The sequence below is a fragment of the Podarcis liolepis genome (assembly GCF_965112155.1).
Source record: "Podarcis liolepis genome assembly, chromosome: 7".
Classification (NCBI taxonomy): Eukaryota; Metazoa; Chordata; class Lepidosauria; order Squamata; family Lacertidae; genus Podarcis; species Podarcis liolepis.
In genome coordinates this window covers 43,028,444-43,042,258 of record NC_139561.1, presented here as the reverse complement: position 1 = coordinate 43,042,258, position 13,815 = coordinate 43,028,444, and the positions used below count along the sequence as shown (strand labels likewise).

General features: G+C 47.1%; 1 protein-coding gene and 1 long non-coding RNA gene across 6 annotated transcripts in view; one reads left to right on the top strand and one right to left on the bottom strand.

The window, feature by feature from the left end:
* ACSF3 (acyl-CoA synthetase family member 3) overlaps positions 1-12,719 on the top strand; it is a 61,744-nt gene extending 49,025 nt beyond the window's left edge. For all 5 annotated transcript variants that reach the window (XR_014528543.1, XM_083513677.1, XM_083513676.1 and 2 more), the window contains 3 exons: positions 7,214-7,348; positions 8,099-8,210; positions 12,359-12,719. Coding sequence is in view for 4 of the 5 variants with exons in the window: in XM_083513677.1 (XP_083369803.1) it covers positions 7,214-7,348; positions 8,099-8,210; positions 12,359-12,476 (365 nt within the window). In the remaining variant the exon portion in view is untranslated. The remainder of the gene's footprint in view (positions 1-7,213; positions 7,349-8,098; positions 8,211-12,358) is intronic.
* An 8-nt stretch (positions 12,720-12,727) lies between these two features.
* On the bottom strand, positions 12,728-12,942 carry LOC310711705. Its single transcript, XR_014528606.1, has 2 exons — positions 12,885-12,942; positions 12,728-12,849 (listed from the first exon to the last, which is right to left on the bottom strand). It is a non-coding gene; the product is annotated as an uncharacterized lncRNA (long non-coding RNA).
* Positions 12,943-13,815: the final 873 nt, after the last annotated feature.

Below are 13,815 nucleotides of genomic sequence, written 5' to 3'. Positions count from 1 at the left end.
GGACGACTACAATTATATTGATAGATAATAAGCAGATGGCAAGGTTCTGAGGAAGGTTTGGACTGTCCTTTTGTGCTGTCTCCTTTCCCCACAGAAGCCTTTGATGCTTTATTAGTCATTGCAGCAGTAGGAATCCAGAAGACACCAAGTGTCTATAGGAAGAGATGCAGAGGGAATCTCTACCAGCCACCTCAAGCCAAACTTTCCTTACAGTGTGTTATGTTTCAGGCAGCAGTGCCTGCTGCTCAGGTGGGATGCAGCTAGGAGACAAATCCACCCACAGTCTGGTGATCAGAGTCTGGTCAGGCCAGGGTCAAAGTCCAGCAAGGCTGGTTAGCAGACAGGAGTCAGATTCTGACATATGTGTTTAGACAAACTGGAAAGTCAGGTTTAAGACAGGGTTTCCCGCCATACCCCCCAACAATGGACCACTTGAAAATTGCTGAGGATCTGTGTGGATTTTCATGCCTGTTGTAGTCATTGTATTGCATGGTGCTAGATGCTGTGTGGGTTTTATTTGTGTGTATACAGACTACCCTCATGGACACCTCGGCAGACCACAGCTGGGAACCCCTTGTCTAAGATATGCAGAACAGGGAGACGGTCAGCACCATGGAGAGTTCCAAGTGGAGTTTGGACTAGAAGCTAGTCAAGCTATATTTGAATGTTGCTCCAGCAACTAGTCTCCTCTGACTGAGCCTTGAGTAGGGTTTTGGCTTCTTTCAGGGTGTTGGCTCTATTGCCACAATGAATGAGGCTTTCACTTTTAAAGGGACTTTGTTTGCTCTGGAAGTCTTTGACTGTGGCGTGGTGGTGAATTTGGAGCAGGAATCTGAGGACAGAATGCAGGCCAAAATGGGGCTGGCCTCATGGTCCTTCCTGGTGACGAGAGTTCAGAGGAGAATAGGGGTATCAGGAATTATTTGGAAAGTCAAATCCTCTCCTGGGAGTTTCTCTTTTTCTCCTCAAGGAGGAAGGAATCAGACCCCCAGTTGGTAACACTGGCTGTTTTCTCAGAGTGGTGTTCCTGAAAATGAGCTGCATTCCTTGGGGCATGTAGGAATCTTTCTGCCTCCATACAGTAATCTCAGAGTTAATTTTATTAAAGAAGGACTAGGATATTGGTTGCGAAGAAGAAGAAGAAGAAGAAGAAGAAGAAGAAGAAGAAGAAGTTCAAATTCTTAAGAAACTGACTTCTGCATCTCTCGTACTCCCAGTTCAGTTACACCCCTCTCCCTGAAGACTTGCTTGCCTAGCTAAGCCTTTCCTGAATGTTTTTTTTTTATCTCCTTCCCTGCCAACTCACTTCTCTCTTCCCTGCAATGTCCAGCAATATAGGTTGCAAGCACTCCAAGCAGATACCATACTGGTTCTTTGTCTTCTACAGCAAACATTTGGCCCTGCATAAATGAAATATAAACTGTGTCATCCACCCAGAGCCAGGAATTATGATGGGGATCCATAGTTAGACATATTAGGGGTAGAGGTGAACTGTGAACAGGAGTGGGAGTAAGTTATTTAATCTTAAAGGAAATGTACATTAAGCAATTAGAAGGAAGATCTGAACCACCAGGGGAGTGAAAATCTGCCCCAGAGATAGTCAGGGGACAGCAAAGAAGTCTGATTAGTATTAAAATGGATCTTGGTGAATTTATGAGTGGTGTATAATTTCTTAGTCTGAGGCATTGTGTCACCTGCAGAGGTCTGGAGCTTTGCAAATTGATGAGTGATATAATTTCTTATTCTGAGGCATAGTCGTCACCTGCAGAGATCTGTCAGTTTTTCTCTTCCCTCTTCCTCTTCACTTATTTTGGATTTTAACTCGGGACTTGGATGCACACGAACAGGAGATGCAACATCACATGGTCCCCTGCATTTGACACAGTGAACATTGGTTTCATTTTTGGCTTGCTGGGTCTTATTTTGAGTTACAGTTCAACTGGGGTACTGGAGGAGGGCAAAAGAGGACATAGGCAAAAACATCACATGGATACTCAAGAGGGTTGTGGATCAGAAGCAGCTGGTGGAAGACTTATTCACAAAGCACATAGGTAAAATATGGAACACGCTCCTGTGAGATATAGTGTTGCATCTCACATCCTGCTTGCAGGCTTCTCGTGGGCATCTGGGTGGCCACTTGGAGAACAGAGTAATTGAGTCTTTGGCTGACCCAGTAGGGCCCTACATATTTACTTATGGCTGTTCCCATTGTCCACCGATAAATAAGATGTTCCTTTCTGAACCCTAAGGAGATTAAATGCAAGGAGGAACCTCCCTGCTATAGGAACAATTTCATTTCAAATTATTGTTACAGAATTTGCCAGGCTTTTATTTGATGGAAAAGTTGACCAGACATCTGTTGGACTGGGAGAGGGAAAGTCCACTGGATTCTCCCTCCCTCCCCAATTCTTTTCCATATTGTCTCTTAGCACGAGGCGACAGCCTCTTGACAGGTCAGGGGGGTGTCCGGTGTGCCCCACAATTTAATTAACATGACACTAGAGAAAACCAGGCTGATGCAATCATTCACGAGTGCCTGGGAGACTCGGCCCCTGATGGATGCTGCACTTTCTCCTGTAGCTGCGTGGCCCACGTACCATTGAGGGGAGCTTCATCTTGTCCAGGCTGCTTGCGTGCTCTCGGTGCCCTCCCTTTCCCCCAGTGTGCTATAAATACATTCCCTCAGTCCATCCCAGCACACTGTATCAATCTTGTTTAATAGACTGGAAAGCTTAATGCGCGGTGGCGGGTCGCGGGGAGCATCGGGGTGATGGATTGTGCCTTCCCGGAGTCGAGCACCATTGATGTATAATGAAATATTTATGATTTATTCCGGCTAATAAACTGGAATGAAGTGTGTGATATATGTGAGCAGATGGGGAACTATTGATGCAGCTTTCATTTGGGGAGTGTGGGGAGGTTTATGTCCGTAACACACACGTACACACATCACAGACCCTTGCATGCCATAAACTCTGCACCTCGCATGGCTGTTGTGGGGACAACCGATTCCCATCCCGTCATTAATCTCTTACTCCTTCCCTCTAATTGTTTGTCATTCTGCATCCCCTCCCGCACCTGTTCTCCACAAGCCTCCTTTTGTACAGAATGCCTTTTATCCAAGCGCTTTGCTGCTCTCTCTGTGTTATATGTGAGCCCTGAGACTCTGCCCCTGCACTGGAATTTTCAGAGTGTGGCATTAACACCTCCTGGGGCAGTTTTCAGCCGTGGCTGTTGTCAAGTCCAGCAGGAGGCTGGCATAACCCCTGCGAAGGATTCCTTTTGGAGCACTTTCTTGCTGTCCATGGTTTGCTCTTCACTGGAGGCTGATCCATTTGGATGAATGGTCACTGCCCCTTTGACCTCAACCTGCCCCACCTGCCTGCCTTCTTTCTTTCTTCCAACCAGTCCAGGGGATGGCAGTGCCCATCAACTTCCTCCTCCTCAGTCTCAGTATTGCCCTTTTTTAGAATTCCACAAGGAAGAGGAGGAGGAGAAAACTAGAATTAATCGTTGCAGCCTCTTTGGTTCCTCTGACTGTTGGTTTCCCTGTCTTCTGCCCTACCAGTCCCAGTGGGCACTAGCCACCATTGCCCCCAAGCAGGTGCTTGAGGTGGCAAAGACAAAAGGAACAACCCTTTCTCCTCCCCCACCTCCACCAGCCAACAGAACCAGAAAGTTTCTCCAGTTCAAAGCATCTTGCACACCGCTGGATGCCCTTCACTTGGTGCCATGAAAGACTTGAGGAGTCTGTTCTCCACCCATCACATCCTCCACGAGCTGCCCCTCCAGCTATTCCCCTCTCAGACTAATTAGTTGCATTTGCGGGATAATTTCAATATCTCTCTGATGAAAGCCACCAGAGGAGCACAGAGATCTGCTTCTGCGTCTGACTGCTTCAGAGGAGACCTTCCCCAAAGGGGGTGGGGGTGGGAAGGGAGATGTCTCTGTGCTGAAACGCCCAGCCCTATCCTGTCAACATGCTAGTTCAGAGAGCAAGGGAGCTCTCCAAGTAGCAGGCCTCTGCAAAGGAATCCAGCAGGGAAGATGCCTCATTCTGTCTGTACCTGCTCAAAGTGAATGATCTCTGCGCTACTGAAAGAGTCTGGCAGCTGGGAATTTCCTGGGAGAGTCTGTCAAGCGAAGGAAGACATTCTCAGAAGTCGAAGAGGGACCTGGAATTCTCGCTTCCAGGGAAGCTCCTACCGCCCAACACTTTGGAGCCTAGAGTGGAAGGTGCAAAGAAGCAGAGAGGGGAGCCCTTTTCAAAGCAGTCGCTGTTTCTAAAGGAAGGAAGTTGCAACAGCAGATCACATCTGCTTTCAATGATATCACAGGCCTGCACTGGAATCTTTGTGACTTCTCCCGTTGCACAGCTTGTTGCAGCTTGGTACATCTAGGAATGTATTTGACAGAATATAGCAGGTGTATGTGGAGTGCACCTAGTCAAGGAACTAGGTAAAAAAAGAGGGGATTCCTTAGGCACTATTGAGCCTTTTACTATGATCATGTAGAAGCCATCAGCCCTTTCCCTCTCTTGTTTTGATTTTAAAGAAAAACAACCCACAAATTTTCAGGTGTAAAAAGTTCAAAGAGGCATGTCACCAGTGTAATGACAAGAGGCCAGTGAAATGTAGCAGCAGCATGGGGGGAGAATGAAGAGGTGCAGGGGTACATCTGTACAGCTATGCTCAGTCCAGTAATAAGGTCAAAGCAATTAACTGAATGCTGCAGTTCAATAGGAGGATTGAACTAAATATCCCCCAGTACCTTCACTACACAACCTCGCTGTAGAAGCTTCTGTTCTGGGAGGCCTTCATAAAAATAGATTTCTACAATTGCTTGGCAATTGTGCAGTTGTAATTGTCTAAGGCCTCGCATAGAAAGATGTTGGAAAGTACTCTAGCCCACCTCCCCAGCCCTTCCTTGGAAGAAGATTTCGCTTGCCATCTCTACACCTCTCCTTCACAAAGCTACACTACTTGACACCTCTGCATCTTCATATGCAAATTCCATCTCAGGCACTCTTAATAATACCTGCAAGAATTTTAAAACAGCCACTTTGGAAACACTGCTGCATCCACAGCTTCCTTCCCCTTAAGATAATGAGGGGGAGATGAGCACAATCCAATCCCTTTTTGTCCTGCACATCAATTACATGGCAGGTCCTTTCCCCCACCCAGGGAGAAGGAGGCCAGCAGTGAGCGCTCTGAGTGAGCTGCCACAGGAGCACCAGCAGAGAGAAATGCAGCTATGTGCTCTGGGAGCTTTTCCTGATAGCCGGTTTAGTTCCAGAGGAAGCAGTGGAAGGCAGGGAAGGAATTCTGCCTGAGACTCTGGAATGCCCCTGCCAGTCAAACAATACTGAGTGAAATGAACCAGTGATACAACTCAGTATAAGACAATTTAGAGTTTTAGACCACATCCACACCATACATTTGAAGCATTATGATACAGTGGTACCTCGGCTTACAGACGCTTCAGGTTACAGACACCACTAACCCAGAAATAGTACCTCGGGTTAAGAACTTTGCTTCAGGATGAGGACAGAAATCGTGCTCCGGCGGCAGCGGGAGGCCCCATTAGCTAAAGTTAAAAACAGTTTCAGGTTAAGAACGGACCTCCGGAACGAATTAAGTACTTAACCCGAGGTACCACTGTACTACCTTAAACAGCTATGGCTTCCCCAAAAGAATTCTGGGAGCCGTGGTTTGTTGAGGGTGCAGAGAATTGTAAGGAAACCCCTGTTCCCCTTCAAGAGCTACAGTTCCCAGAGTTCCCTATGAAGAGAGATTGATTGTTAAACCACTCTGGGAATTGTAGCTGGGGAAGGGGTGGCAGGGGCCCCTAACAGCACCCGTAACAAAGCACACCTCCTGGAATTCTTGAGGGGATCCCATGACTGTTTGAAATGGTGACATTTCATGGTGATGCTTGAACTGATGCAGATTTGGCCCTAGTGAGTTCATCCCATTTCTCTCTGCTACCTCATACCTCGAATGCCAGCAAGCTGTAGCCAGTTGTGGGCTGAGGCAAGAGGACCATTATGACCAGTCCGCAGAGGGCAGACCCTCCATATCTATGTTGGGCTGATGTTTCAGAGAACAGCCTTGTGTTCAGCTGACATTTCAGAATGGCAGTGGATGGCACAAGCAAGAGAGAGGCTTGTGCTTCTCTTGCCTAGGAGGCTGCAGCTTCCCAGAGCCCTGGAGGATGTGAGGGAGGGTAAGTGAGAGAGAGGGCAGAAGAATCTGGGAGACAAGCCACAAAAGGAAACCTGGTCATGGCCAGGGTGGACTCCCTCATGGTGGAAAGGACAATGGTAAGCCTTTGGTCAGGCTCATCTAATCTAATCTAACCAATCCGTTTTAGATGAGACCCTTAAGATCCATCTAGTCCAGCATCTTGTTTGCCACAGCAGCCAACCAGATTCTTCCAAGAAGCCCAACAGGCAAGCCATGAAAGTGCTCAGTGGCATATTGAAAGTGCTCAGTGGCATATTGTCTGTGAACATGGAGGTCCCATGTGTCACACTGGTTCTGAAGCTGCTGCACTGGCATTGAGCTACCAACCCAGTTCAAGGTGCTAGTTCTAGTGTGTAAAGTCCTGTGGCTTGAGACCCAAGTACCTAAAGAGCACATTTCCCCAATGCGACCATCTCAGGCCCTAGAGTTGGCAAGTGATGTCTTCCTTGGTGATGGTGCTGGCATCCTGCTGGTATGGATCAGCAGCTGCTATAAAAAAAAAAGTTTCCAAATTAGGACAGCCAGGTGTCCACAAACTGCTAGGTATGGCTCATAATCTGTCATAAAATAAGAGAATGAAAACAAATGGAACCAATAAGTTAGCAATGCTTACCATAGCCAAATATCTTTCACTCGAGGTCTCCCTCATTGGTCAGAACAAATAACTATAGTACAGCAAATAGTAAGTCAAATATTGTATGTGCATTGTCATGGACGTGCATTGTTTTTAATTGGTATTAAAATGCTTTTCATATAATAGAGGCACAACATCAATTCGTTCTTATTTTTGTCCCTCCTTTTTTCATCCTATTAGCTGCCCTCACTAGCCATTGCCTCTTGTCTTTGCCTTCTCTGCCATCACTGCCACACCTCTTCCTCTTTCCTCTTCTAGATGTCAATCTCCAGTCTGCTGTTCCGCCCCTAGAAATGTCACCTACCTCGTCTTACCAGCTCCTTTCTTTTTCCAGGTGACACCGCTGTGTATAAGGAGGGCACCTACTGGATCAGAGGACGGACCTCAGTTGACATCATCAAAAGCGGCGGCTACAAAATCAGTGCCCTGGAAGTCGAGCGCCACCTGCTGGCCCACCCCAGCATTGCTGGTAAAGCCTAGCCCCGCCCTGCAGCTATTTATTGATTTGCTAACATAGTTCAGTTCATGGACTTAGTGCTTTACAAAGCGCAGCAAGGTCTGACAGGTCCCCCAGTGGCATTCCACATCCCAGGTAAACCCACCCACCCTCCTTCACTTGCACGCACACACACACACACACACACACACACACACTCAATCTCTCTCTCTCCCACCATCTCAAACTAAACTGCCCTGTATACTGAGAAAGACAGTTTGGAGGATTGTAAACAGTATCTGGCAGTGGCTCTCTGTGGTTTTAGGTGGTCCTTCCCAGCCCTACCTGAAGACATCAGGACCTGAACCTGAGACATATTCTCCCATAAATGGCACTCAGGGCAGCTAACGAGCTGTAGTTAAGGCAAAATATAAAACAATTGCAGAGCGTTTAAAGAACGAGAGAGAAAATAGTACAGCTATTGCAAATAAGTAATTTTAATATGTTTTAAAGTAGGATTGTAAATCTTCCTTGATTTGTTACTATCAAATGGTATATAAATTTTATGAAATAAATAATAGCATAATGAATAAATTAAATAAGTCATCTCAAGTTAAAACAGTTTTAGCAGCCTGCCCACCAAACTGAAACAGGCACCAAGTTTAACACAGAGACCAAATAATAAGCTTGGACAAAGTAAAGGCAGAGCCAGGTGAATTTCTTGTAGGAGGGAGTTCCTCCCACCTTCCCTGTGTGACTCTTTCACATTTTCCCCCTCTCCAGATGTGGCTGTGATTGGTGCCCCAGACATGACGTGGGGTCAGAAGATCAGCGCTGTGGTCAGGCTGCATGAGGGCCAGGCACTGTCTCTCACGGACCTGAAGGAATGGGCAAGGTAACATGGCAGCACCCACTGGGTATGGGGTGTCATGGGAAGGTATAGGGCAGGCCATTGTCTATTCCAGTTGAATACTTACTTGGGAGAAAGGCGGGGTATAAATATATTAAATAAGTAAAATGAATAAATGCAGGATGAACAGTAGCCAAACCAGTGGGTACAAACTAAGGTTATTTACAAGCTGGTTTCCAAACTTCCCAACATTTATGATATTTTCCCTACGGTAAGAATGAAAATATATTCAGCAGGTAAATGAAAAAGTAAATATCCTGGTAGAATGCCATTCATTTCTCTACTTTACTCCAATATGAATTTCCTACTTCAGTCTTCTCCAACCTGGTGACCGCTGGATATCTTGTACTATAATTCCCATCAGCTCCAGCCAGCAAGACCATGACTCTGCTGGCTGAAGCTAATAGGAGTTGTAGTCCAGAACATCAGACTTTCATCTGGTTGTAGAAGTCTGTGTTTCGATTACCTAGCCAAGAGGGGACAGTTGTCCTCTGTTGCAGTTTAATGCCATCACTGACCAGAGGGTGGCACTGCAGCTATCAGTGTTTAGTAGAGGGGGTCAGGTGACACCACAAGCCAATAGGGGTCCACTTGGTTCTATAAAGCTGCTGGTTGCATCCTAGCTATTTAGTCTGTATATGTTATTCACGTATAGGCTGGGCTGCTGTTGGACTATCTATTGCTACTTCCCTCTAGGCCAATGGGTCTGGAACAACACAGTTAATTCCTTCTGACTCATGAGGCTACAAACATGGCTCTAGATTTTTTTGTGCAATGGTATTCCTATGTGCTTTCTTGCCCTCCCCTGCTACCAAGCTGGGCCTAAATTAGAGAGCTAGGCTCCAAGGTGTGCTGAAATGATAGAAGCAGAATACACATACATACACACACACACACAATTTTTCATCAGTTCAACTAATACAAATTGAATAAGGGTTCCCTTGTCCCAGGTGGCTGCTCCACCCCCCACTCCCCAAAACATATTGGATGCTTTTTTAGAGGGTATGTGAAACTGGTGCTATTCACAAACCACAGGCATTCTTGTTTCATCCAGGGCTGCACAGCTGCCCAATTAAACAGTCCCCAGGATTTGCAAAAATCACAGTGGGAGGTTTGCAATTTAGCAAATGTGAGGAATACTCTTGCTAGCCTCTGTTGCTCTGAATAAACAGCAAAGAAAACTCACAAAGAAATCCAGAGGTGTGGAGGCCTTGAGCCCTGGCCTCTCACTCCCCTGCCTGCATGCCAGCTTCCTCGCATAACACTTGAGAGGCTAGCTGGGCACTTTTGCACAGCACCCATACATTTTTTTTTTTACATAACAAAATAGAAAGACCCCTAAAGGGTCATACTAAAAGCCCATCTAGTTTAGCCTTCTGCTTCCCTAGGGAAGGACCGTAGCTCAGTGGCAGAGCATGTGCTTTGTATGCAGAAGGACATCTTCTCTATGAAACGCTAGAGACCCATAAGTGTAGACAGTGCTGAGCCAGACGAACAATGTAAATGAGGTTCCTACATTCCCATAGTTACGCTGCAACCCACCTGGGGTGCTCACTACACCATGCCCATGTTAGCATTCTCCTAGGAACTGGTATATGTGGCATCTGAAAGTGTGGCCCTGGAAACTGGTTGAGCTGATTATGAGCCCAGCAGTGTTGGTTATTGGTCATTTCCTGCTTCTTGTGCTATGGAGGTGGGTTCCCCATCACCACCAAACACGTACAGCCCCACTTCCTCCTCCCAGGCAAAGATTATCCATGTTTATCCCAAGCTCCTCAATAGAAAGAACAGCCCAGTGATGGCCAGAAGAGGGAATGGTATACCAGTGTTACAAAAGCTTCTTCGGCAGGCTGCGCAGGGAGAATAAGGTGTGTTGCATAAAGGCTGTAAGAGGGCGCGAAAGCCAAAAACCAGCCGCGTCAATCGCAGAGGGCCCAGCATAGCTGTTATCAAGCCTTTAACATCCTTCACTTCCATCACTTCTCAAGCTGTTAGGGTGGTGGCAGCAGGGGAACAAGTGCTATCCCCTTTCACATCTCCCCTCTTTGCCCTTGTGCCTCAGTTTCCTGCCTGTCTCCTCACAGCCAAGATTGCAGGGCAGGCTGCGAGAGGAGAAATCCAGCCTGAATGCGATGCGTCTCTCTGGAGCAACAGCATTTGAGCACCTCGGGAAGGGTCCTTGGCCCGCTCTCTCCGCACGCTGCCTCCCGGGTCTCACACCCCTGCCGGCTTCTTTCACTGCCGCTCGTCCTGTCTCTCCTCTTTATCTTCCACGCCACTTGCCTCCCTTCGTCCCCCCGCCCCCCGCCACATTCTCTGGCAGGAGACACATGTCCCTCTTCAGAGTGATTCATTTTGTGGCTTTCGCCTCCAATCTGCTCCCGGTGACAAGCGGGTCCTGAGTTTGAGGCCTCCTCCGCATGGCAGAAAGGCATCGATAGTTTGAAAGCAGCGGAGGCACTGAGGGAGGAGAAGAGCCCTGACATGCCGGGCGGGCTTGGCATGTCACTCCAGACTCTGTGCCCACGAGGTACCCGTCAGAGCAGGGCATGCCCTGCAGCCAGCGGTCTAGTGAGGGAAAGCATCCCACATGCTTTGCACACTTTGCAGTGGGCAAGGTGACTTTCTTTCGTGCTCAGACAATCCCCTGGTGGGGCTTTAATAAGATGCTGAACTTGCTTGGCATCCTCCCCATCATGCATGCCTGTGATCAAGAGGAATGGGGGGGGGGGGTTGCACATGGGAGGGGGGCTTGTGTGGAGGGCCGGGAGTTTGCAAGGCTCCTTAGCGCTTATGTTGACAATTTGTCATTTGCTCTTCCTGCCATATCTAATTGCAAGGATTGATGAGAACCCATTAAAAGTGATCCATTCTGCTTCTTGGAGGTGCTTTGTCTGGGCACTTTCTTTCTCTCTCTCTCTCTCTCTCTCTCTCTCTCTCTCTCTCTCTCTCTCACACACACACACACACACACACACACTGTGGTATGTTGTTACTCAGCCTTAAGTATCCATGTGCATGGGTGGGTGACCCAGAGTAATATGTGGGTACAGAACACCCTCCAAGCAGCTGCTCCTCCTGTGCCACCCTTGATCTAAACCCCCTGGTTGAAGGACAGCGTTCCATCAGAATAGGCACAACCGATTGCATAGGAGCCTAACATGGGCTGTGCTGGATGAGGCCAAATCAGCTTCTAGTCCAGCATTCTGCTTCCTACAGTGGTCAGCTAGATGTCCTCCCCTAGAAGCTCACAAGCATGAGATAAAAAAGCAGCCCTTGATCTTCCTCAACAGTGGTACACTGCCTCTGAACATGGAAATTCTTATTTGCCATGATGGCTGAGAGCTGCTGAAAGACTTCCTCCTCCTCCTCCTTGACCTTCTCTAATCCCCTTTTAAAGCTATAAAAGGTCTTGCAGCACCTTGAAGGCTCACATGTTTATTATAGGAGACTCTTTGCTTTGTCCATCTATGCCAGTGGCCATTAGGACAGAAGTGGAATTTGCACTGTACAAAGAAGTGCATTCTTTTCATCTGCCCCACTTCTTGTTTTGATTCCAGATTGAACACTTCTGTCCTTGCTTGTTCTGGTCAGGGGGCCATAGGCCTTATGACACAGTGAACTGTATGCTAGTATATATGGAATATTTGTAGGGAGGGAAGTGGAAACATGAGCACTTCACCTGGCCCAAGTTGAGCAGGGCAGTGTCTCACTGCTCTAATGACTGGAAGCCTTCACTGGTTTATTTCCAGGCTCAAATGTTTGCATAGTTTATATCTGTTGACTCTTCTACCGAGGGGTGCACAGTCCTTTCCTTGAGAGTATTTTGGAGAAGGGATGTAGCTCACTGGGAAAGGTACTGCTTTGCATGCAGGAGGTCCCATGCTCAATCCTCAGCATCTCCAGGTAGCACTGGGAGAGATTCACCACTGAAACACTGGGTAACCATTGCCAGTAAATAACACTGAGCTAGATGGATCAAGGGTCTGACTTGTTGTTAGGCAGCTTCCAGTGTCCCTGTCCAGCTCTGTATCACAAGGGAAGCCATGATTCAGCGCTAGGGCAGGAGTAGAGAGGAGATGGACATTTGCGGAAGCAGTCTCTTAACCAGAACATGTGCTTGTGTGTCCCAGAGAGTTCATGGCACCTTACACCATCCCCTCTGAACTGCTGGTGGTGGAGGAGATCCCGCGAAACCAAATGGGCAAAGTGGACAAGAAGCAGCTTCTCAAGCATTTCTACTCCGCCTAGCGATGGGCGCCTGGCGGGAGTCACGCAGGACGGGGAGGCTTCGTGACAACACCCTGGCATGGAAATGTGGGGCAGCGTGGTGAGGTTTTTCCAAAAGTGACTGAGTGCTCTGTTTTCCAACTCCCCGGTGCCACCCTTGCATTTTGACAAGTCCTTATCTCATGATGAGTAAGGTTGGGCAGGATCTGCGATTTATTTTCTTAACTTGTGAATCAATGTCTCATAAAATCTGGCTTTCTTCTTGCTCAGTCTGTTTTTTGTTTTTGGCTGGCAATATGTTCTTCCTGCAGCGAGTTCAGGGTTTGGCAGTGGTGTAATTTTGAGCTCCATGTCAGTCAGGATTGCTGGCTTTACCTTCGAGGGCCTGGGGGAACTCAAGGCGTTTTGAACAGAAGCCCCGGGCCCCACCCAAGAGCACACACCCCTACCCACAGAAGGCTTCTAGTTTCATCAGTTGAACAATTACCGTATTTTTCGCTCTATAACACGCACCCGACCATAACACGCACATAGTTTTTAGAGGAGGAAAATCCATAGGCATGCCACCCGTAGGCATTTCCTCCATAACATGCACAGACATTTCCCCTTACTTTTTAGGAGGAAAAAAGTGAGTGTTATGGTGCAAAAATACGGTACATGTACAAGCAAACTGATTGTCTGTTCTGCAAACATGGACTTGCTTAGACTCTAAAAAACAAACCAGTGGCTCCTGTCATCATCCACCCCCATCTTTAGGTGTTCTTTGTATACTTTTGGGTTCCTAAAGAGGGAATGACAATGAAAATTGTTGCTATCCCCTCCCTCCCTCCTACATGCGTGCACACACACATCCTGAAGTCCAGAAGAGGATATATTCCATCAACCCCTTCCCTCCTTCTCAGCAATCACACCTGTGGGGCTGAGCATCCACCCAAGCCCCCAATGTATAATGCAGGCAGCATTTGTGCTATAACAGCCACCAGAAAGTGTTGGCTTGTATGGCACATTTGGAAGAGATTAACAATGCAACCCTGTCCATATTTACTCAGAAGTAAATATATTAGGGGTGGACACATCTGACAATAATTTCCGTTTCTCTCAGTTTTTCGTTTTCTCTGTCTTAAGTTCACTTTGCCCTATTTCTGCATCATTTTGAGGTTTTTATTTTAAAAGTCTGCATGAACATGTGTACATGCTCATGCACATTTCTAATATACACATTTTTGCCAAATATGCACACTTTTTTAAAAACAGTTTTTCCTAATATGCATTTTTGTGCATTGTTTTCACTGCTATAAACAATTTTCTCTTGCACATTTCCCACTAAATATATGCTTTTTATGTTTGCGTTTATTTACGT